General features: G+C 40.2%; 1 protein-coding gene across 1 annotated transcript in view; it reads left to right on the top strand.

Moving 5' to 3' along the window:
* The first annotated feature begins 2521 nt into the window (after positions 1 to 2521).
* LOC139745577 (ras-related protein Rap-1b-like) overlaps positions 2522 to 25681 on the top strand; it is a 38289-nt gene continuing 15129 nt past the window's right edge. The window contains 2 exon segments of the mRNA XM_071655971.1: positions 2522 to 2604; positions 14642 to 14738. Coding sequence (XP_071512072.1) covers positions 14682 to 14738 — 57 coding nt within the window. The 5' untranslated portion in view covers positions 2522 to 2604; positions 14642 to 14681.

Raw genomic sequence — 25681 nt, 5'->3', positions numbered from 1 at the left:
CCAATGACGTAAAAAGTACCCGGATGTGGCTTTCTCGTCAAGATTTAGTTCACTTGGTAGCAAGGGCACTTCCGGCGCGGGGCATAATTTGCACAACGCTAGCGTGCGCGTACGTGTACCTTACCTATAGCGCAGCGCCGACCACGGATACTAATACAGTAGGCCGCTGTATACCGCCCGAGCCAGCGAGTGGCCAGGCCTGTCGATACCGTACTCGTACACTGTAGTCCCCGCCGCCGGCGGCCGTCCTTGCATTAATAGCATGCACCACACTGCACGCAACGCATAAGCTAACACATACCGGTACGGCGTACATCACAAATCAGTCATCTCTGCATACGCTGAAAATATGCTGGAAAATATTAACCCGCCTGGATATACAGTATATCGTCATGGAATGCCCATCTTTTTTTTTCTTTTATTGTTCTCTGTCGAAATGTCGCGAACACAATCGGGAACGAACAGTGATCTCGAACTTATCCTGTCTCCGAAGCAATTTCTTCCAAGTAAGTACGTACAATGTATGTAAGCACTGGGCCTACTACCTAGTGCTACTATACTACCACTACTAGTAGGTCGCGCGTGCACGTACTGCGCTGTGGAGTCACCCGCAAACTTCACCCACGCGGCCACGTCACGTCTCGCATGCCAGTAAGGGTCCTATTTCTGCAGATTTTTTTCATTTATTGTCGTGCGAACAACACATGGCAGCTTCGCAGCAACAACCAATAGTTGTAGTAACAGCAATTTCTTAAGAATGGAGAAATTTCAAATCATATTAAAGCTGTAATTCAAGTCGAGAAAACCGGAAGTACACGTAGAATACAGTCGGTTGTGTGTGTAAATCGCATTAGTCACGTATCACGCGCGTACGAACGGAAGTGATTTTGCTACCGGACTATCCCATAATGCACCGTAAATGACGCTTAAATCAACATCCGGGTACTTTTTACGTCATTGGCGATAGCGAGAATTCATGACTGTCCCGAGTATACTAGTATTGAGTCAATCGGAGAATTGCCCGATGATAAAAATGACAGTGGTTGCGATCAATATCACCGATTCTTTAAAATCTAAAGGGCTTTTTACACTTGTGTTTCTTAACCCCGGACTATCGTTAGTCCCGTACCAATTTTTTCAGCTTTTTACACTCGCCAATTAGTCCCGTACTATCTCTTGTCCGGGGCTAAGGAGAAAACTGACCTTTTTACACTCGTATTTCTTAGCCCCGGACTTTCCAAACCACACGAATATTCATAATTATACGCTGTGTACTGTACACGTACACGCACGCACCGGCAGCACCTCGTTTCTGATTGGTCAGTGAGGGTCGGACTTCGTCTCCGTCGCTTAGCCCAGGATTATTTTTTCGTTCTGTTTACACTCACTTGCTTGGCACCGCAATTGCGGTGCTAACCCCTGCTATTTTGCAGGGCCAGATAGTACCGTACTATCGGTGGGGCTAGCCCACTTTGGCAAAAACGAGTGTAAACAGAAAGTGGGCTAAGGATAGTCCCGTACGGCGTTTTTTTTTAAGACGGCACAGATTGGGGCATGGTGCGTGTTAAACCTATGGGAAAAACGTTGGGTTAGGGTTTTTGGTTATGGTTATGGTTATGGTTAGGGTTAGGGTTGGGGTTAGGGTTAGGGTTAGGGTTAGGGTTTGATGGTTAGGGTTAGGATTAGGATTAGGGTTAGGTTTAGGGATAGGGTCCCCGATAGATTTTTAGTTTCCCCAATCTGCGCCGTCTAAAAAAAAAAACACGCGTCCCGTACTAACGGTGGGGCTAAGGCCCCCCCTTAGCCCCACCGTTGGTCCGGGGCTAAGCAAAAATTTACAAGTGTAAAAAGCCCTTAATATACATGTAATTGAATATTCCAGAATTCGTTTTCGGTCCACTTTCTCTCTTGTTATTATACCGCACGCAGGTGATGATAATCAAAGAGCAGTGCCATGATGAACTTGAGGTCACGACAAATACTGTCATGGTTGTGTGACATTCAGATGAAGAACTTTTCCACTTGCAGTGGCAAAACTGAAGGTCCAACATTTTATGTAATACACATGGACGAATGCTCTCCAGACATTCTAATGATTATTAGAGTCCCGTCAAAGGGACTCTACATGCTATCAAAGTTAGTAGTTTCTTTCTTTTTATTTATCTATCAGATTTAAATCGCCGACAATTTGACTGAGTGATGACGTCATCCCTGTTTCACCGGCCACCAATGTACCAGACCTCGCCCAGACCTTCACGGGGCTTGTGATGTACGTTTGCGCTTGTGGGCGTCGCGGGCGCGGGCGGCGGAAGAGTACTTGAGTATGTTGTCCCAAATGGGATGGCGTGTTGTCCAAAATCCGTACTGGTACATGCAGCGTGTGTATGGGATCTACGGATATCGCTGCCGGTTGGGTGTACGCACACGCACGCGTACGTGCTACGCAGATGGATATGGAAGGACCATGTACACCCAACGTATAGTACGTGCGCGTGCGACAAAAGTAGCTGTATGTTGGTGCCGCGCAGAGTGTCACAGGCTGGAGTGGAGATCACCTGAATAATTGGCCGAGTCTTTCACTTCGGAACGTCGTTTTGGTGACGAGTAAGTATGAAAAAAGATGAATTTCCCCAGTTTACCTACACGCTTCTGCATGATTTGAATTGACACCATGGTGTGGGTATTTTGTCACTGTTGATTGCACTGTAGGACGTCTCCTATTGTCCTCGTAATGTAAGTTGTAATACTAGATGTAACGTCGTAGGCCCTACAATGCAATGTATGCCGATTTTTGGCCGCTCCTTACTGTACTAGACCTGTGCTATGCCTATGGCGTCCTCCTGTCAGATCCGATCTTTCTCATTGCATTGATGAATGATGGGCAAGCAGTCGAAGTGGAGCTTGCTAGCTGTTGATCTTGCTAGACCGAAAAACCAGTCTGTATCGTCAGGGATATGTTCCGCGGAAACTACGTGGTAATCATGTAGAAATGCACACCTACCGTTCGCTTCGCCGTTTGTCAATAAAATTTTGTGCAGCTATTGGAGATGCTAAATTGAACCATATCAGAGAGTTTTCATGGAATTAGAATTTCTAGAAAGCCGAAAAGGTAAGAAAAATGAGAAATTGGAGTTGAAAAGTATGTCGGTCGCGAACATAGTCTCCGATGTTAGCAGTGCACCGATTTCGCTGAGAACGATGTCAACGATTATAATCGATTCTGGTAGTCTCTAATTAGCCGCTTAGATGTCTTAAGTACTAACAATATCGAACTTGACTCGTGCAATACATGTAGCGGTATGGTAGCCCCTATTTTCTTTTTCGTATTTTTTTAGTTAGCTCACCGGAGTCGAAGGTCCAAGTGAGCTATAGTATTGTGATAGTTCTTTGTTTTCATTGCCACTATCATAATTATCACTTTTCAAATTATTGATACAGATTATTCATACCAGGATTTAGACATTGATCCTTTCTCTAAATATTGTGGCAAGTATTAATTTTATCAAGACAAAAGTTGTTGAAGGGAATAGAATGAGGTTGAAGGAAAAGTGGAAGAAAAAGGTTAGGCTATTTATTATGGTAATAGGAGGGAGAGAGAAAGAGAAAAGAAGATGAGAAGGAAGTTGAATTCAAAGGGGATTTGTTTCTAGTTATCTACAAAATTTATAGGCCTAATTTAAATAATAAATTAATGAGAATAGTATTACAAAAGTGCATGTCAGTTCGGGAAACCCACTCACAAGGGGGGCCCCTCCTTATAAGTAACCCGTCCCCCTTATAAGTAACCCCCGGGGCACCCCTTATAAGGAGTCTCCACGCTTTTTTGCAATGCAACGCGAAAATGAAAGGACTGCGGCAATCCGCTTGATTATGTCCATAAAGCTTCACAAGTTTCCTAGTTACTCACGAAATTTGAGCAAAATCGGTTTGAGGCATCATATCTAAAATCATGGATTTAAATGCGATGTCCAACGACCCATGCGAATGCTGAAATGCGAGCGATTACTGGCGTGAGTGTCGCCAGGCGCGGCGGCGCGGCAATGCTTGAGTGCAGACGTGGCGACTGAGTACGGAGACTCTCTCGTACTCAGTCGCCACGTCTGCACTCAAGCATTGCCGCGCCGCCGCGCCTGGCGACACTCGCGCCAGTAATCGCTCGCATTTCAGCATTCGCAAGGGTCGTTTGACATCGCATTTAAATCCATGATTTTAGATATGATGCCTCAATCCGATTTTGCTCAAATTTCGTGAGTAACTAGGAAACTTGTGAAGCTTTATGGACATAATCAAGCGAATTGCCGCAGTCCTTTCATTTTCGCGTTGCATTGCAAAAAAGCGTGGAGACTCCTTATAAGGGGTGCCCCGGGGGTTACTTATAAGGGGGACGGGGTTACTTATAAGGGGGACGGGTTACTTATAAGGAGGGGCCCCCCTTGTGAGTGGGTTTCCCGAACTGATGTTATGTTATACAATCATGTATTAACGTTAATATTGTGGACTTCTCATAAAGTGCCAATTTTACCTTGAAACAGAATATTGAAATTGAAATAGTAATTTGTTTTTAATTGATAGGTTCAACTTATACAGTAAATTTAGTAGAAAGTAATTGTTTTTATGATAGCATTTACTTTTCCCATTTCATTTTTTTAAAATTATGTATACAAAAACTGCAACCCCAGTATTTGCTTTTGTTTTGTAGTAAAAATCTATTTTATTATAAAATGCAATATTCATGATGGATAATTCCCATTTTTTCATGTATCTTTTACTGACATTTTGTACACATAATATCTGTCCATCATTTAGTCAGCAAAAATGTTGACAGATATACAGTCACACGCAGGAGAAAATTAACTAAAACGATAAAAAAACAGACGCATCAAGATCACTTTCTTTCTTCCACATTTTACTGTCGAGCCGACGTAACTATTGTGGTTAAACACCAAACAAGTGGCTGTATCACAGACTACTACGATCGATTATCATCGTTATATCGCTCTTCCACATAATCGATCATCCATCATGCTACGCTGACACAGCCATCGATCGGCGTACTTTTGAGTCAAAATCAGCTACTTTTCTTCTGTAATTGACTATGAAATTTCATAAAACCGTCAGATATGATCCATCTTGACATTTCTGATAGCTACAAGAAGTTTTCATTAACAAATTAAGGAAGGAAATGGTAGATGTGCGTGGTGTGCATTTCTACATGATTACCAACTAGGTGACGTCTGCCTTCAAGGAATAAGGATCACCGTCAAAGTATTCAAAAGTGTTGTAAAACTCATCCAAACAGGCGAACTTTTCTGTGTCTCGGTCTAGCTAGATAGACTAACTAAACAGTTAGGCCTAACTGTAGACCCCATAAATTTGTTAGAACCTAGTAGTACTAGTAGGGTGTCTGGAGTATTTTTCTAACTTTTCAAATTCTTTCAAAAGCCGATTATGAACAATTTCATATGAAAGAGAATTCTGTCAGTACTAAGAGACATATTTCAAATTTCATTGACGAAATGATGTTCCTATCTCAAAAAATTAAGCTTTGAAATCACGCCAATATTACAACTTTTTCTCGCCGAGAACGAGCAAAACACAGTCCAAATCATGTTCGGAATTAGTGCTGAGAAGCTGCATGAGCGTGCGGATCTCCAGCAACCAGTTGATGAGCGCACAGCGGTTAGCTAAAATGCGTAACCAGCACAGAAGCCACTCCCCCTAATTGTGTTGTCATACCCGTGTGCGCTGCGTGCGTACGTACGTGCTCGCTACTAGACATTCGATTCGCAGTAGTTTGAGCGCCCTACGTAACCTCGCATATCGCAGGCGTAGCCCCGCCGGTAAAATGGGAGCAGCGGAGAGAGCATCGCGATTGTCAGCCAGGGCAGCCGGTGTGGCGAGCATGGTTCAAAGAAAATGCAGTTGATTGTTGAGAGCAGGTGCAAGTAGCTCGCGTGAAATATGTAAGCTACTAGTAGTACTACTGTGAAAGTGGAAATTTTCGCGGTGTAGAAATTTTCGTGCATTTCGCGCAACCAGAAACTACGCGAAAATAAAAGCACGCATATATTTTTGCTTGTCATATGTGCCAGTAGTTGACGTTTTGATTCCGCGATTAAAAACACGCTAAACTCTTCTAACCCCGCCGAGTGCGAAAAATTGGTCGCACGAAAATATCCTCTTTTACAGTAGTACATCCTCTACAGGCTTGGAATTAATGCCACATTACTACTATTCGTACGTGCATAAATGACCAAGTAAGAGTCTTCTGAAATTTTCTGCACGCCCTTTTTGTCGATCGGGTATTCGTAATACAAATTTGCAGAAGTACCACAACCACACAGTACGCCTACTTCTTACTTGGCAAGCGGACATTCACAATCGACTTCTCAGTGCCAGTGACTCGAGCATCGCGAGTGCACTTTCGAAATATAAATAAACAACGATAAGATCATTACCAATCCACATGTAAACTAATACTAGTAGATAGAACTTTAGTGGAGTCTAGAGCTAGATGTTCTCCGTTTTCAAACCACGACGTACGTGACTTGTGAGTGTGGCTGTATCCAATTTACAGAGTGCTACATACTGTACGTGTGATACGTGTTGTAGAGCTATCGCAAGCGACAGCTCAGTTTCCTGCAGCTGCTCACTGATCGGACACACACACACACACACACACACACAGATAGCTCGCTGCATTGCTTGCGCTGCATGCACACGCGATCCACACACCGCAGAGGCCATGTAGACGGCAATGCGTGTTGAATTTACATATATATGCATGAGTACCTTCGCGCTAAGTTACTTTGGATTCTAGCATATGAAGCCACGCCTAAAACGTTCGCTGTGACCAAAAAATTATTGCAAGGGGTATCTTCAAGGCGATATCCCCACACCAAGACGTGGAGCTAGCGAAAAACTAACCGCACCATCGGATTCAGCATATCCTCAACTACTAGCATGTCTCACGGCGATATAAGTACCGAAGCAGACGCTGTATGGGGATAGATGGGCTTCTATCGATGTTTACATCAATTTATTGTCGGATTCATGTACCGCCGTTCTGATAAAATTTGGAGAAAAACTTCCTCTTTCATATGGTACCAAATTTGTCAGGATTTGTTAATGGCATGGTCTGGGGATTTGGCAATAAAGGCGAATTTGGCACAAAAATGCTGGGTCAAAACAGCATAGGCTCGTGGCTCCATTGTGTTCTGTGAAACTTGCGTGTTATAAGATAGGGGCATGTTTTGTCTGAAGGTTGGCAGTGTGCGATCAGACACTCTACTACTACTACTAGTGGAAGTGCAATGCAACCCTTATCCTTCCCACTGCTGCAGTGCACTGCCACTGGCCACTTGCACTGCCACTAGTCTTTGCCGGACTTATAGATAGTGCATCCAGTGCACCATAGCAGACTCGGATGTTTACTGTGCAGACAGCAGGCAAGTAATTGTGCAGGCAGTGTTGTCTCAGCTTACACAAGGTTCTAATGTGTATGGAGAGAACTTCATTGCAATCTTTAATTCTATCAAGACCTCTTTTCCCCATACATCAGTCAAACATGAAAGTAAAGGATTCTTTCATTCTTTCATAAATAAACAAAAAAATTTACTACTTTTGTAATAAAGCACTCCCAAGGGTCGAATCCAAATTAACCCAAATTTCCCCTTTGTCCTTGATTCCAGCTGAGCAGGACCAGAGTAGAGGTGATCTGCTGGGCCCCATTTCATAACAGATATTAGGATAGCAATTCTTGCTGGAATGGCAACTTCCAATAGCAACAGCCAATCAGGAAGCTGGATTCTTGCTGTTACCATGACAATTGCCATCCCAGCAAGAGTTGCTATCATATCAACTTTTTATGAAACGGGGCCCTGATGCAAGCTATATGTGCGGGTGGCGCAACTGGGGTTTGGGGGGGGGGGGATGAAAAAAAAGCTCTCACACTAGCTCGGGTATGGCAGCGACTATGAAAACTGATCAAATTTTACGACTTTTCCCTGCTTACAGAATCACTGCCAGCAATAGTAAGTTCAGGCACATCTCTGTTTTGGAAAAACCACTGCTGGAGTGGTGAAACCAAATTACATTACAGAAAAAAGGATTGCATGTGAATCCACACTTCACTTGTAATAGCTTGCTGTGCAACGACTGAGGTGATTGTGTGGTAAGCCGTGCGTGAAAAATAATGGACATGTGCATACTGTATGCTAGTGCTACGCTGGCCATGACTACCTGTATTTACCTACACTGTATATTGTCTTTGCTTGAAAAGTTGGGCCTTTCTTAGACCAAGCTCCACTTTTCAAAAGAGAGCAGAATTCAGAAATTAAAAGTGAATCAGAAGTAATTGATGACATGTGTAGCCCAGTGTTGGTTTGCAAGAATCTTTGTGGCATTTACAAAACTTGAATGCATAGACCTGCTTTACAAGAATAAATAGCACTAGAGGAGCAAAGAGGTGGGTAGTGAGATGTTGATTGGTACATTAATAATATTGTAATTCTCAGGCTTTTGGTGGGATGCTACACATGTTTTTCATGTGACTCAAACACTGAATAAACTAATGTGTAATATTATGCAGCATATCCACAAGTTTGAACAAAAGGCAAACACGAAAGGTTGAAATGTAGCCTACACTGTATACTTCTCAGGACAGTAGTACATGTACTAGAAAGCTCAGAGAATTCAATACTGATGGTAATCTCAGGGTCTAGGATCCTTTTGACATTTTTGATAGTTATTGATATTTTGAGATTGTAAAATGGTCTTCATATATGTTTTTTTTTTCACGCACGGCTTACCGCACAATCACCTCAGTTGTTGCACAGCAAGCTATTACAAGTGAAGTGTGGATTCACATCCTTTTTTCTGTAATGTAAGGTCAGAGAGCATCAAGGAGTGAGATTTTGCAACACTATAAAGCTATAAATTGTGCAATCTAGTGCATACTTAATTTAGAGACATCTGGATATGTACAGTCTGGTAGATGTACAGTAATTCTGCGGGTGTGCCACCTTTTGTGTGCTTCCCTACAGTGTATTGAACATGGTCTTGTACAAAGTCTATAAAATGGCTTCTGGTCAAGAAAGGGTTTTCTTTGAGTTATGAAGAAAAGCTTGTCAGATGTGTTTATAGTGTGAGAAAAATCCATGGGGCATGACTGTCACCACTATATGATGCTTGGGACACGTTGCGTCCGGTTTCAGCTTCCTTACGATTCAAATGTGATCTTACTTTGGCCATAAATTATGAAATTGAATTTGCCTACGGCCGAAAAAAATTGTACACTGCTCAGTCACTACTTCATGTGTACAAATGTGTATGTTCTCGTAAAATTAGCGTGTGTGGTGACTTGCGGTGACGTGAATGTTGGCCTATATAAATCTTGAATGATTCATTAATGCAGGAATTTCACTTACCGTTTTTATGCCTTCGCCACGAAGTGGTGCCGGAGGCATTATGTTTTCGGGTTGTCCGTCCATCTGTCCTTCCGTCCGTCCATCTGTCTGTCCTTCCGTCCATCCGTAATGAATTTTGTGGACAGCGTAACCAAAAAGCCTTTTGAGGTATCCGAATGAAACTTGGCATGTATGTGTATTAGGGGGTGAAGTTGTGCCTATCAACTTTTCGGTGCACATGCTCAAGGTCAAAGGTCAAAAGGTCAAGGTCAAATACATAAAATTTCACTATTTCCACCATATCTATGCAATGCCTAAAGATATTTTCTTGAAACTTAGTGTATACATGTATTGCCCAATTAAGATTCTCTGGTGAAAGTTTGGGGTCATGAGGTCAAAGGTCAAAAGGTCAAGTAAAAATGTAAAAACTTCACTTTTTTCTCCATACCTTGGAAATTGTTCAAGTTATCTTCATGGAACATAGTATATATACATACGTACTGACTGGCAGTGATTATCTAGACAATTTAGGGTTCATGGGGTCAAAGGTCAGGGGTCAAAGGTCAAGGGCAACACTTCAAAATTTTACTATTACCCTCATGTTTATACAATGCCAGCAGGATTTTTTTTTTAACACTTGGTGTATGCATAATAACCTAATAGAGATTCTCTGGAAAGTTTTTTTTTTCTTTTTTTTTTTGCCTCAAAGGTCAAAAGGTCAAAGATCAAGTGAAAAGTGCTGAACTAACTTTTTCCTCCATATCTCGGAAGTTGCTCAAGTTATCTTGAAACGTACATATTTATGCACTAGCAGCACCCGTGGAAATCCACGGGTCTGAGGGCCCCATATTTTTAGATTTATATATATTTCTTTCGCCCCGTTTTATTAGTTGAAGCGAAAGAACTTCGTGTTTGTTTATGTGTTTTTTTTTAATATACATGAGTCGATCCTCTCTGGCCCCCACAGACACACATCTTTTCTCTTCATTTGTAAGCTTGAAAGAAGCTTACATTGTATATCATGATTCATACTTCTTTTACCACATTTTCATTATAAAATCATTTTCCCTCCCAACGCAATCCCATCTAATAAGTTGTCGTCCGTTCCTAATGTTAATACACCTGTTTGATCGATCATTACACACACATAATAACACACACACACACACACACAAACACCTTTTCGGTTCAATAAAAAGATGCAAATGGGTTATATATCATCATTTATATCCCTTTTCCGACGTTTTTATTTGAAAAACCCGTCTGTGCTCCTTCCACCCGATGACAATCTCATCTGACGGTTATGACTTGTTTCTGAACGAAATGCACTTGATGGATCATTCATTGTTCCCCCCTTCTCTCTCTCTCTCTCTCATTCTGATGTTCTTTAATTTCCTCTCGAGAACATGTGTCTATATAGACAAAGTCAGACTTTTCATTAAACCACCCATTCATGTGACTCGGACTTTTGTGGTATTTTCTTACTTCATGTTTTATATATTTCATGTTTGTTTGTTTTCATCAAAAAAATTGTGGTGTTTTGTGTTTATAGAATTTTCACTGGAAGTACGCTAAGTATTCCACTGCTCAGTTGTACAGGATATAAGAGTGTGAGAACACGTGTCTGCATCAACGAAATAAGGCCTTTTAGAAAATGACCTGACAATCTGACTCGGATTTTTGATGTTTTTTGTTTTTGACTTCAAATAATTTTTTTTCTATTTCCTTATTTTACTAATTTTCGTGTTTTGTTTGTATTGTCATTTTTTTTTGTTTTACCCCCTTTATTTGGAGGAATAGGATCGAGAGGGTCTGGATGTGCATAAAAAACAACAACAACACACACACACAAAAAGAGAACAAAAGTATACTATAGGGACGAATGATTATTTTATTCTAGGGAAGGGAAGGAAATAGTTCATTTGTCCATGACACATGTCCGAAGTCATTATGTTAATAAGTAGGCACCCGTTGGAATCCATGGGTCTCAGGGCCTCGTATTTTTCTTTAATATTTCTTTTCCCACGTTATGGGGGGAAAGAAAAATGTTTTTGTCTTCATTTGCTCCCTCTGTTTTATTTTCATCACCAAAACTTGGTTTGATGGACCATAAAGAACCACCCATTTTATTTCCACTTGTACGGTAATTTCAAAAATAGGTGGTCGGCAAAGCGAGGTTTTCCTCTACGTCCGCACATATCTTATGAATATTCATGTTAAAGCGGCTATGACGAATGGACAGCGGCGCGTGTAATCTGAAATGGAAGGGCACGATCGGCAAGGATGAAAATTTAAGTGGATATTTAGCCGTCCTAAACAGTCTGACAATGATACCCGAAGTGAGAGCAAACTAAATGACGTACCTGAGCTGCACAGTATCCTGTAGTTGTGCAAAATACAATAAAATAGCAGCATTCACTGTTTTCATTTGGGCACGCCAATGGCGAACTGTACGTAAATGCCCAAGTATGACCGAGCCGTATACTGTATTACCATATGAGAGCCCATATCAACGTGCACGCAGATAGTGTGTTTCGTGTATATAAACCATCGTCAATACACATACACACACAGGCGCAGGCCTGTAATCTGATATGGAAAGGAACGATCGGCAAGAACAAAATTTAAGTGGATATTTAGCCGTCGACATCACTGCTAAACGGTCTGAGTACAATGATACCCGACTTGAGAGCAAACTGAATGACGTAGCTGAGCTGCAGAGGATCCTGCAGTTTTGGAAATAAAATACGGCATTCGTAGCTTCCCGTGTACCGAGTACGCATCATGATATGCAATAAATGCAACACAGCGACAGGCTCAATGCATACACATATCTCTCTGCGATATATTGCCCGTACCCGGTACCCATAGTGTGTGTGTCATGTCTCCGCGAACGATCAGCTGGGCGAGCGAGAATGCTCACTGTGCTACCGCCACAGATTGTATAGAGTTCTGTGTGTGCGACCTGAGCCTGCGAGCTGGCGCGAGCTGCATATAACCCGTTTTTTATATATCGTGTGCGTGTGTGTGCGTCCAAGAACGATGATAGAGCTTTCGCCACGCACTGACGCGGGATACCAGCGCGCAAACGCTGCATGTCGGTGTTTGTCTTTTGTTTTTCCTTGTTTTTTGTACCGCTCTCGACGTCGACACGGAGGAGGAGCGCGGACGAAACCCGAACGGGAAATAGAAGAGACCCTCCCGCTGCCGACGGCACCGGTCTCGGGGGCCCGGAGCCGGCGGCTTCGGAGGAGATAGCCGCACAAAATAAACCACGGGAAGGCATGGGGGCCATCCTTACGCGATTATAATATAGGATGTTCTGCCTGACAGTGATTATCTTATGAATTTTAGGGTCACAGGCCAGATGAAAATGGTAACAATTTGCTATTCAATACAGAAATTGCACTTTTTCTCCATACCTCAATGCATATATACATATGAATGGGTCAAAGTCAAGTTAAAGTCCTTAAATCCCCAAATACATGCTCTCCTATTCATCCAATGAAACCTAGGTCAAGAAAGGTGGACATTCAACACATTTGTTACAAACTTGTCATTTTAATATTTTGCCAATATTGTGAAAATGTAATCACACATTGTCCACATGTACTATCTAGACCTATTAGGAGAATCATGCAAATGGCGGAGGCATACCAGTCACCATAGCGACATTTCTAGTTCTTGTTTGTTCTTGCTCCAAAGGAAAGATATACAGTAGACATTGCTGAAGTCAACTTCGCTTGAGTCAACACAGTGTTGTAGTTGTTTTTTGTTGTTGTTGCTACTCATGGAATTTTCTGGCAATTGAACATTTACAAATCAACAATTTGCTTACATGAACATAATTTCTTGGTTCCAATTGGGGAAATCCTGTGTTGATTGCCTCTAGGAAATCAACTACTGGTAGTACGCTTGTATAAACTATGCCTTGATAAACAAAGAAAGACACCAACAATGCTCGGTGATTGGTAATGTGGTTGCCTTGTGCCCACTTACAAACACGTAGACGTATTAGTTGCAGATACTGAAGGTAGTTATAATTGTGTGTGATCTTGTAACAAACCCATGATGTGTGCCTGTGTGTGTCTCATGTTCCATAAATGTATCAACTGCAATCATGGGTAAACTGGAAACTGGAACTCTTTTTTTTTTTCTTTGTCTCTATCAATACCAGCAATGGTAATACTGTTGATTCATAACATGCAAGCATTGACAATGGGAGAGTATATTATTGAAGAGATCAGATTATAAATTTCCTTGCCACACAGACTGCCATAAACTTACCATAGAAATTAATGATATAATCATATAACTCTTCATAAAACAGAGCCCAGGAATAACAGTAGCTCTAGGAGCCTGTTGTGACCTTACTGTGGAACATGAGGGTGAAGTGCATTGTCATTTGCATTCAAAATAATATAAAGTTTTGGTGCCTCAAAAGTTTCCCTGAGTTTCCTTGTCTTAGTTTGTATTTCAGGTTAAAGTACCTTTCATAACTAACACTGTGAGACTCACTCGCCCCAAAGTGCTCTCGAGACTTAGTAATCATGCAATAATGGTTTCGTACAATACGTGTATACTGATTGTCGCGGTACCGCGTCGAGTCAAACTAACTGCTCGTTCGAATTTTTTGGAGCCCGCTCTGCTCTGGTACGAAACCATTACTGCATGATTACTAAGACATGAGTGAACTTTGGGGCGAGTAAGTCTCACAGTGTTAGTTATATGAAAGGTACTTTAACCTGAAACACAAACTAAGGCAAGGAAACTCAGGGAAACTTTTGAGGTACCAAAACTTTATATTATCTTTAATTTTCCACAGTATTTTTTTGTGCTTCAAAGGCCCACAAACATGGTATTGTATAATCATAGATTCTCAGTTATAATACTTTTCTTATTTGTAAAATGATTTCATGAGCCTACTGAATTGCATTAGAAGATATAAACTAAGGAATTATATCCTCAACAAAGTAATGGAGATGATCATTTGATTTGTTGTATTTCATGTTTGCAGTGCTGTCCCATTTTAAAGGAATGAGACATTGTAGATAAAATTTGCCTACAGCTGCTAGTAAAAATATTGCTAGTAAGTAGTGCCATCTTCAAACCATCTCAGACGAGTAAATATTTCAGTTATTTTGCAGTATTAGTTTTACTTCCCATGTGAAACTCTGATGGAATGATATATAAATACCTTAATATTGTCATATCATTTTTTTTTTTCTCTACAGATCTATCTTTGGACGTGGCTGTTGACCAACGCTTCACAAAATGCGAGAATACAAGCTTGTGGTTCTTGGATCAGGTGGTGTAGGCAAGAGTGCTTTGGTGAGTAAAAATTGACTATAACTGCATGATCAATTAATTGATTATTAGACAGCATTGTCTGGTTAGTCAGCAAGATATTTGTCCTTTTCACTAGGGCATTCCTGCTGGGTATTTCTGCTATTGGGAGGAGAAGGAAATCTACAGTATATTGGATTGAACATAAGTTTAAACAATTAGTCATGAAGAGCAACAGGCAGTCTCTTTGGCAGCATTGTGCTAATCTCTGTCTATTGATAGCATTGTGACTTGTCAACTTCCTGTCAATGAAACTCTGCCTCCCATACCAGCTGTTTGGACTGTGCCTTGAAAAGAGTTAGGTCTTTGCATACTCTTGCGACATGTTGCCAGCAACTTTCCCCCCCCCCCCTGTCCCAATAGAGGGAGTGGTTTTACATAATATGCTATGAAGAGGCTTTCCTATTTAGGAGCCTCTTAAAGTCTTGCCGTGCTCCTTCCTGTTTTGCCAACCCAATGCTTTTGCCATGTATCCACCAGCACAAAGTACTGGAGTCCAATATTCTTGCTTTCCAGAGTCAACTGCATGGTATTTCTTTGTTAGACACATAAATGGTGTTTGAGAGTTACAAGTTAGCCAACACTGATCCAGGTGTGGCGATATGGTATTGTTAACTCTTGGAAAGCTTTGCCAGTGCTGCGTAATTTGCATAAAGGAACATGTTGTTTATGCCAAACCACTGCGTAGAAGTGTTGCACGACAATTACAGAACCACTGAAAGATAGAACTTGAACATCAAATTGGAAGGGGAAATTCTCTCATTTGCAGTATGAGTAATTTTGGTTTCAATAGAGGTGAACCTATACAAATAATACTGAAATTTAGCTCAAAAAACCCTGTTTTAACAGACCTTATCCAGACAATGTCTGGACAACGTTGAAGAAAAAATTCCCCGCTTTGGGCGATAAAAACTGCAGGAGAGAGCAAGGGGTAGCGTTTTTAACAGACACACACCGAAAACCCTCTCTGGGTAGGTTGCTACGAAACTTTTAACAAACACCGAAGTTTGTTAAAAGACACAAACTTTGGTGTGTGTCTTTTAACAGACACACACTGAAAACCCTCTCTGGGTAAGTTTCGTAGCAACCTACTCATTCATGCACAGAGGGGGTGTGGTTACAATCTAGTTTATGCTAAATCTCACAAGTTTTTAGACTTAGAATAGAGTGGCATCCACAGGGCACATATTTATTTGATGTCTCACTGTAAAGAACACTATCTGAATGCCAACACTGTAAGTTTTCTGACATTGCTTTGCCAATTTTGCACAGAAATCAAAATCCAGCTCAGTGTTTAGCCTTTGCTGTCAGGAGTGGCCTCATTGTTATGTCACAATAGAGCACTGCGTCATCTCTGTTTGCAAGTGCGATTACTCATGTGCATGTATATATGTAGGTGGCTGATGCAGATTGTGTACATACAGTAATACACTCAGACTGTAGTAGCAGACCTTATGAGTAGGAGGGACCTTCCATCTGAATAATAAGGCATTAACTGGCACACATGGTAATACATGATGATACCTGTACATACACACATTTGTAAGTAATTTAAGTGGCAGAGCCAGTCATAAAACTTCGTTTGTAACATTTTGTGCATGCCAATCATTACGGTACACAGTGTGGTTATTTTTTAGACAAAATTGTTGGGCACAGTTTATGCTAGGATCTCAGCATGGATAGTCACCAATGCTCAAAACAAAAATTCTTCATAACTACTGATCATTATGGATGAAGATGGTAACTGCAAGAATGTTAATCGTGATGAACACTTGAGCAGCATGCAGTACATTGTAGCATCAGCATTAACTTATAAAGGATTGGTTTGGATGATTTTGTAGCAATTCTATTACAGTGCTCAAAGCTTAATCAGGAGGGGTTGGGAGACAAGTTTTTCTCCTGTTTAAGCGGTGCTCCCGCTTAAGCGGTGGCTGATATTGGCCCATGCAAACCACACAACATGAAGCCCAGTATATGGGCATTACACTAAAACCATGCACAGTTATCAAACCTGCCGATAACCACAGCAACAAGCACTGTACATGCGTGCTACGACACGCAGACACAAAACAGCGACAAGAAAAGGAGGCAACAGTCTCATAATTTTGGCAAATGCATGATAAAAACAAACCTTTATTCATTTGATCCACGAAATAACCCTTTTTGTGAGGTAGGCATGTTACATTTAACGCAACTACCTGGTTGAAAATTGTGAATATACTGGAAATTAGCAATAAATATTGAAAAATGCTAACATTAAAAATTCAATTACCAATCAGTCAGATGAATCAGTCACATTTGTGAAGTATGAATATATCATCAGAACGGGCATTAAAGGACAAGTTCACCTTCATATACATGTGGATTGAGTGAATGCAGCAATATTAGTAGAACACATCAGTGAAAGTTTGGGGAAATTCAGACAATCCGTTCAAAAGTTATGAATTTGTAAAGTATCTGCGTAGTCACTGCTGGATGAGAAGACTACTACATTGTATGATGTCATATGCGTACAACCATATAAAGAAAATAAAAAGAGAATTTCACAAAACTTTACTTTTTGAATAAAGTGCACATTTCTTCGACTTGTTACTGACATATGTTAAGGGTAATATTATTCCCCCTGCCTTCTGAAAGAGAGAAGTCAAGTGTTCTTTTGTTAGGCGAGAAAAGTGAAAATATGTTGAATTGTCTTTATTCTTTCTTTATATCGTTGTACTCATGTGACATCACAAGCTACATGTATAGTAGTCTTCTCATCCAGTCTTGAGTGAGCAGAAACTTCAAAAATTCATAACTTTTGAACGGATTGTCCGATTTTCCTTAAACTCTCAATGATGTGTTCTACTAATATTGCTGCATTTACTCAACCCACATGTCTATGAAGGTGAACTTGTCCTTTAATTGTCGCCCATTTTGCTTGTAAACAGTGTGTGGGTTATCATGCTGATCAATAGAGCTTTCATTAATTGCCTCAAGGAAGGTGTTACAATTTCCCAGGAGAACTGGCACATATTGGTGTCAAACACAATACAAAGTTCATAGGAAAGTTATGCTGTTGTGAACACTTCTGTTTTGATTCTGTTTTCAGAGGCATCAGAACCATGGTCAATCTTGGCTAGTTGCCAGGAGTAATATTTTTGCAAATGAAGGCAAGGAACATTGCCTTCACTGGATAGACTGCCTTTGCTTCAGTGCTATTGCTGTAGTGGAGGATACTTTGGATGTGCACACAGCAGCTTGTACATGTGTTTCATGTAAACATTTCTTGTGTGTGCACTACTTACTACATTCTTCAGCAAATTTCATTCATATTTGCTGTGGAGTATCATGGAAATACATGGTACAAAATGTAGTACTTTACGTTTGTACAAAAGGGTGAGTTTTGTAAGACTAAGATAAACTTTTGTGTCTGCTTCAAATTACTAAATCAAATGCTTGCTCTGTGAGTCCTCTTCAATTTTGAATGAAAAAGTATAGAAGATACAATGGGTGATTTCAAGTTCGGTGCTAGTGCTAGTGCTAATGCTATCTTAGCACTAGCACCAGCGATAAAACCGAACTTAAAATCAGTCGGTGTTGGGAGGTTGACCTCAAAATCATGACATATTTCCGGTTGCTGGTGCTGGGCTTGGTGTTGAATGTTGTCTGTTGAACCGGGCTCCACTGTTTATGCAGGGCTTCACACTAAACTTATTTTTTCTACCGGTCCAACCTGTCTCTGTCAGACCAGTAAATACCTAGATTTACTATTTTTTTACTGATCCAATCAAAAAGTTTACTAGTCAACAACAGCAACAGCAAAAATCACTAAAAAGACTTGCAAACTTATTTTCATGTTTTTTGTCGACTACTGTTAACCCCCCCCCAAAAAAATGCACATTTTACAGATAAATATTTTGTTATCATGCCTTGTTTATTCAACAAGAAAGCCTTGTGGATCATTTCATTAAGATTCAGAAAGAATAAAAAGTCAATCATTTGCGAATTGATACGAAAAGGAAGAAGAAAAAAAAAGGGGTTGAAATGCAGTCTTTAATTTTCTTCTGAAAATCTCTTCGCATATCTTGTATGCATTCTTGAAGGTACACAGCAGGGTCGAGTTTGTGATGCTTTTTACACAGGCTCTATCTCTTCCTCGTGTATAGAACCATTCTAAAAGAAATGAATTTTTGTTTGTGAATTAAAGCGTAAAATGATAATGAATAAAATCAGATTGTATCAAATGAGTTGGTTACTTTGTCTAAACATTAGCGCAAGTAGAGTAATATGCATTACTTAACTTGCTGCATATTTCTCGCTCTTAGTGCTCAGCTGGATTGCGATGATTTCATTAATTGTTTCGGCTGTAATTTTTTATGATGCATGCGCCAGAAGGGGTTGAAAATGCATTCTTCATTTTTAGCTCACCTGAGCCAAAGGCTCAAGTGAGCTATTGCGATCGCCCTTCGTCCGGCGTCCGTCGTGCGTCGTCCGTCGTCCGTCGTCCGTCGTCCGTCGTCCGTCGTCCGTCGTCCATCGTCCGTCGTTCGTCGTGTGTAAACTTTTTACATTTTCATCTTCTTCTTGAAAACCCCAAGACCGATTTTCATCAAACTTGGCAGGTAGCATCCCTAGGGGGTTAGGAACTCAATTTGTTAAAATGGGCACCATGCCCCACCCAGGGGGCCCCCAGGGGGGCCCAAACCCCCCAAAATTAAGGAATCTGTAAAAATCTTCTTCTCTAGAACCAGAAGTGATAGAGCTAAGTTAATACTATGAGTTAGTACATTGATAACTGTAGTTTCAAGTTTGTTCATGGCAAAATTAGGGGTGCCCCCCTTGGGACCCAGGGGAGGGGGGTGGGGAGGGGTTCTAATGGGGCCTAAATTGTACATTTTCATCTTCTTCTTGAGAACCCCATTACCCATTTTCACCAAACTTGGCAGGTAGCATCCCTAGGGGGTTAGGAACTCAATTTGTTAAAATGGGCACCATGCCCCACCCAGGGGGCCCCCAGGGGGCCCAAACGCCCCAAACTTAAGGAATCTGTAAAAATCTTCTTCTCCAGAACCAGAAGTGATAGAGCTAAGTTAATACTATGAGTTTGTACATTGATAACTGTAGTTTCAAGTTTGTTCATGGCAGAATCAGGGGTGCCCCCCTTGGGACCCAGGGGAGGGGGGTGAGGAGGGGTCCTAATGGGGCCTAAATTGTACATTTGGGTCTGATCCAAAAATAGTGTTCACTTGGACTAAATTTTCATATTGACACTTGTATTTCATGTTATATATCATATAAAAGCTGAGAATCTGCAGTTTTCAGAAAAGTATGTGTCTAATATATTTGACGTCAGACTTTTCCGTAAATTAGCGGTAAAACAGGAAAAGCGCCCTCTTTGTGCGACGGGACGGACTTTACTTTTTCAAGTAATTTGCACAAAAACTACAAAAGTAGGGGAAACATCAATTCTCATCATAGAGTACCCTTCCTAGGAGCAAGTCATATCTGGTATTCATTTTTCTCATTATAGTTAAATTTCGGGCCAAAATCTTCATTTTTTCTTGAAAAAACATGTTTTTCAGTACTTTGACACAAAATTATTATTTTTTCTGTATGATAGACTTGAGTTTGGTCACTCATATTCCATAATGTATCAATGAATTAGTGGGGCTCTATATCCATGACACTAAATTAAATAATTCTCTATTCATAAGAAAATTATAATTGTCCAACATAATGTCCGTCCCGTCGCGCGACGGGACGGACTTAACATAATGGTAGGCGCGACGGGACGGACTGCACATGTAAACAATAGTAGGCGCGACGGGACGGAATTACCATAATGGGCTAGAAAAAGAGTGTCCCTAACTTGGAACAAAATGAAAAGACTACAATGTAATTGGCAAACTTGTGAAAAGAGTAACCATTGTATGTGGTCAAAGGAAGGTATCAGTGTGAAAGCTCAATCTTCATCTCAACCGATACTGTACTTTCCCTTAAAGTTTGATGTTCTGCTGATTTGTAGAACATTGCATTCATTTTACATGTACATGAAAAGCTTTTTACTGTTTGGAGTAATGCACTAAGATCTATGCTTTATACAGTTCTTTTTGTTTCATATTTGTCCAAGATGTAATTCACCAACTTATTTTTAGCAAGGCAATTCCCATTATAGAAAAAAAATTAATTGTAAATTACAAATGCACAGTCTACTCTGGTAGTCAATACTGCATTAGATAAACCTGAGTCTCGTGTTCATGTGTTCTAACTGTATTTTTTTTTATTGAGATTAATATCTATCAACATGCAGATTCTTACCATGTCTGAGAAATGGGGAAGAAAAATTGCCACAGAAAGTTTATGAGAAAAATGGGAAAAAAGCATTCTTAGACAGTTGTTTGCATTTCAATACTGAAACATTGATTTTGAGCATCCCCATGTTGGAATGCACATGGGGAATTGACAATTCAAAATTTTCATCTAATAATTACATAGACCTGTTTCAATTCAACTCAAAGAAGAGGTGAAGTTTTAAAACTGAAAAACTTCAGCATGGTTGTCAAAAACTGTGATCCTAATTGTTGTTTGATGCTCGACCCCTTGTGGATGGAAATTGAAAAAAAAAAAACAGCGTCTGGATACTAAGATTGTCACAAAATTACTTCCCCAAAATGATTTGCCACTACTCTGAGTGGCATTGTTGCTGCTCAAAACTTGTATAGACTTTATAGCAGTCAGTCAAATCGTGGAGGTAGAATTCAAAGCTTGTGCAAATGACGTGCAATGTATGAGTCTCATTTTCACTCATAAAAAAAAAAAAATATTTGTTCTTGGGAAAAATATAATCAAGGATTACTGTACCATAAGTGTAAGGACTTTTGTATGATGAAAATCTTTAACTATAATAGTGATAACTGTTACTGAAATTTTCCATCATTTCTCAGTAGTTTAAATCTTGGTACTCTACACTAAAATGTTATAAAACTGTGTTAACCACAGGTTTGAACACATTTTGATGAAAATTAGTCAGTGTTGAAAATTTCCCATTCGTTTTGTACATAGTGCATATCGTTTCGTCTAGTTGCGCTATGCGATGGAATTCAACACCTTTCGAGGAAATTACTTAAAAACTATAATATATTAGACCTGTATGTTAGCTCTTTTGTTGAAGTATAATGTAGGGAATAGTAGCAAACAATGCCACATAGCATGGCAAGTTTGGCTCATCAATGTTGATAGAATTCTCCTTTGAATTTTGTTTAAAAAAACAGTGATTTTTTTTTAATTCCGTCCAGTCACGCAAGTAAAATTTTTGGTTCCATGGAAACAAAACAAATGTCTGCCTTGTTTATAGTGCACTTTCATGCTTTCATGTAAACTTGATACATATGGCTGCTATAATGCTAACATTTCTCTTTGTGAGCAAAAAATTCTCTTAAATTCCGTCTCATCGCTGTCCCTTGATTTTTTGGATCAGACTCAGAGGCACATTTTTGTTTTTCTCGCTGGAAATTGGAAAAAAAATGGAGGGGAAAATGAAGAGTATCCACAGTTGCCAAGATCGTCATTAAAGACAGCCTTTGCATTGGTGATCAAATCTTGGTGGAAAGATTCAATCTTTGGGCAAATGAGATGCCATTGCAACATTATTATTCATGAAAAGTAATTTTCCTCGAGAAAGAAAATCAAGGATTACCGTACCAAAAGTGTAAGAATTCTTGTAAAATGAGAATTTTTGGCCGTATGATAATAATTGTTGATCAAATTTTTCAGCATTCATTAGTAGTTTGAATCTTGGTGTGCTTAATCTACACTAAGATGTTATAAAAATGTGTTTTCCAAAGTTTAAATACATTTTGATGAAAATTAGCCAATTCTCTAGAATTTCCCATTCGTTTTGTACATAGTTCATTTTTGTCCGTCCCGTCGCGCGACGGGACGGACTTCAACAGCTTTTGAGAAAATTACCTAAAAAATAAAATCTACTAGATCTAGATGTTTCTCTATTTGTGCAAGTAATGTTTGGAACATTGACAAACAAACACCACATGACATGGTCTGTATTGCTCATTAACTTTGAATTAATTCTCCTTTGAATTTTCTTCACAAAAACCAGTGATTTTTTCAGTCCGTCCCGTCGCGCTAATAAAATTTGCCGTTGCCATGGAAACAAAACAGATGCCGATCTTGTCCATAGTGCAGTGTGATGTCTTCATGTAAGCTTAACACATTTGTAGTAATAAATGGCTGCTAACACTTAATTTTTTTTTGTTTTAAATAAAAAACCCATTCAAATTCCGTCCCGTCGCGCTCCCTTGATTTTTGGATCAGACCCACTTTTATCTTCTTCTTGAGAACCCCATGACCCATTTTCACCAAACTTGGCAGGTAGCATCCCTAGGGAGTTAGGATTTCAATTTCTTAAAATGGGTACCATTCCCCACCCAGGGGGCCCCCAGGGGGGCCCCAAACCCCCAAAATGAAGGAATCTTTAAAAATCTTCTCTAGAATCAGAAGTTATAGAGGTAAGATAATACTATGAGTGAGTACATTAATGACTGTATTTTCAAGTTTGTTCATAGGAGATCAAGGGGTGCCCCTCTTGGGGGCAGGGGGGGGGGGTTGGTTGGGAAGGTCCAAATGGGGACCTGAATTGTACATTTTCATCTTCTTCCTGAAAACCTCATGATGTATTTTCATCAAACTTGGCAGGTAGCATCCCTAGGGGGTCAGGATCTCAATTTATAAAAATGGGCACCATGCCCCACCCAGAGGGCCCCAGGGGGCCCCAATCCCCCCCCCCCAAATTAAGGAATCTTAAAAAATTTGGGCCCTTATTGTACAGTTTCATCTTCTACTTGAGAATGCCTGGTCAAATTTTGGTAGAGCTGTGAATAATTTAGATTAGTGACTGCGTGAAAGGTGAACTTGCGATACTCAGGTGAGCGCTAGACCCGCGGGTCTCTTGTTCTCCTGATAGTCTCTTCGCATTTCATATGCGTTCTTGAAAGGTATACGACACGGCCAAGTTCATGATTCTTTTTGTGGCTATTTCTACCTCAGATATCAGCGGGATTGTGATGATTTCATGAATTATTTGGAATGTAATCTTTTGTGATGCACGCGGCAGAAGGGATCGAAAATGCATTCTTTATTTTTCTCTCGATAATCTCTTTGCATTTTTTTGTATATCTCATGCGTTCTTGAAATGTACACGACTCGACGACATGACTGAATTCATGATCCTCTTTCGCCTTTTTTTCCTCAAATATCAGTGGGATTGCAATGACTTCATGAATGATTTTGGCTGTAATCTTCTTGTGATGCACTCATCAGAAGGGGTTGAAAATGCATCTTTATTTTTTTCCCGATAATCTCTTCGCATTTTGTGTATCTCATGCGTTCTTGAAAGGTATACGACGTGGCTGAATTCATGATCCTTTTTGGGCTGATTTCTACCTCAAATATCAGCGGGATTGTGATGATTTCATGAATTAATTTGGCTGTAATCTGTTGTGATGCATTCGCCAGAAGGGGTTGAAAATGTGTTCTTTATTTTTCTCAGATAATCTCTTCGCATTTTGTACATTATGCGTTCTTGAAAGGTATACATGTACGAAGTGGCCAAATTCACAATCCTTGTTGGGCCGATTTCTACCTCAAATATCAGTGGTGCATGATTGTGATGATTTCATGAATTCCCCCCCACCCCATAATCTCTTCACATTTTGTGCATGCTCTCTTGAAAGGTACATGGCAGGGCGGAATTCGTGATCCTTTTTGCATCTATTTTTTCCTCAAATTTCAGCGGGATTGCGATGATTTCATGAATTATCTTGGCTGTAATCTTTTATGTTGCATGTGCCAAAAGGGGTTGAAAATGTGTTCTTTATTTTTCTCATGATAATCTCTTCGCATTTCGTACATGCGCTCTTGAAAGGTATACGATGCAGCTGAATTCATGATCCTCTTTGCACCTATTTTTTCCTCAAATATCAGCGGGATTAAGATGACTTCATAAATTATTTTGGCTGTAATCTTTTGTGACGCACCAGAAGGGGTTGAAAATGTGTTCTTTATTTTTCTCAGATAATCTCTTCGCATTTTGTACAGTATGCGTTCTTGAAAGGTATATGAAGTGGCCGAATTCACGATCCTGCTTAGGCCAATTTCTACCTCAAATATCAGCGGTGCCCGATTGCAATGATTTCATGAATTATTTTTTCTCCCAATAGTCTTTTCGCATTTTGTGCATGCGTGCATGGCGGGGCCGAATTCGTGATCCTTTTGTGCATATCTCCACTATGAGACCATTCTGAAAGAATGAAAATATTCCTTTGTGAAAATAATGTGTAAAATGAAAATGAATGCAATCAGATCTATTTGACACTGTTGAATATGTTCTTACTTTTTCTAAACATCGGTACAAGTAAATTAACTTGTCCACTGCCACGCTGCTGCGAAGCCAGGATCAGATCTTGCATTTAAGAATGACCACAGAGTACAAAATGCGTGCGCTTCTATACTCTTTGGCTGGCATGACTGCCGATCGCAAGCAAACGAACGAACGAACAAGGGTCAGGAAATTACATGCATTTCAGCCGTTACATTGTACTTTGTATACATTGTACTTTGCATACATTGTACTTTGCATGTACTATTGCATGGCAGTGCGTGAGCAATGCCAATGCACATGGGGTTATGAATGATGAAGCGAGCGCGAATTTGAGTAACCATGTCGTCGACTGCTCATTCTCAACATGCGCTGGTGCAAATCAATGAAAACTTGCATAAAACTTGTTAAAAGATGCGATTGCATTCTATTTCTCCCTGATCGGGGCTGCTTTTTTTCTTTCAACTGACTCCGCCAATGCTATTTTTTACTGGTCGTGTCGGACCAGTAACTTTGGCAATTCCTGAAAAGTTACTGGCCTGAACAGTGACTT

The sequence above is a fragment of the Diadema antillarum genome, unplaced genomic scaffold (assembly GCF_040938485.1).
Source record: "Diadema antillarum isolate AM-2024a unplaced genomic scaffold, OU_Dant_1.0 seq00001278_RagTag, whole genome shotgun sequence".
Classification (NCBI taxonomy): domain Eukaryota; kingdom Metazoa; phylum Echinodermata; class Echinoidea; order Diadematoida; family Diadematidae; genus Diadema; species Diadema antillarum.
Note: the sequence above shows the minus strand (reverse complement) of the source record. Positions and strands in the feature narration are given on the sequence as shown.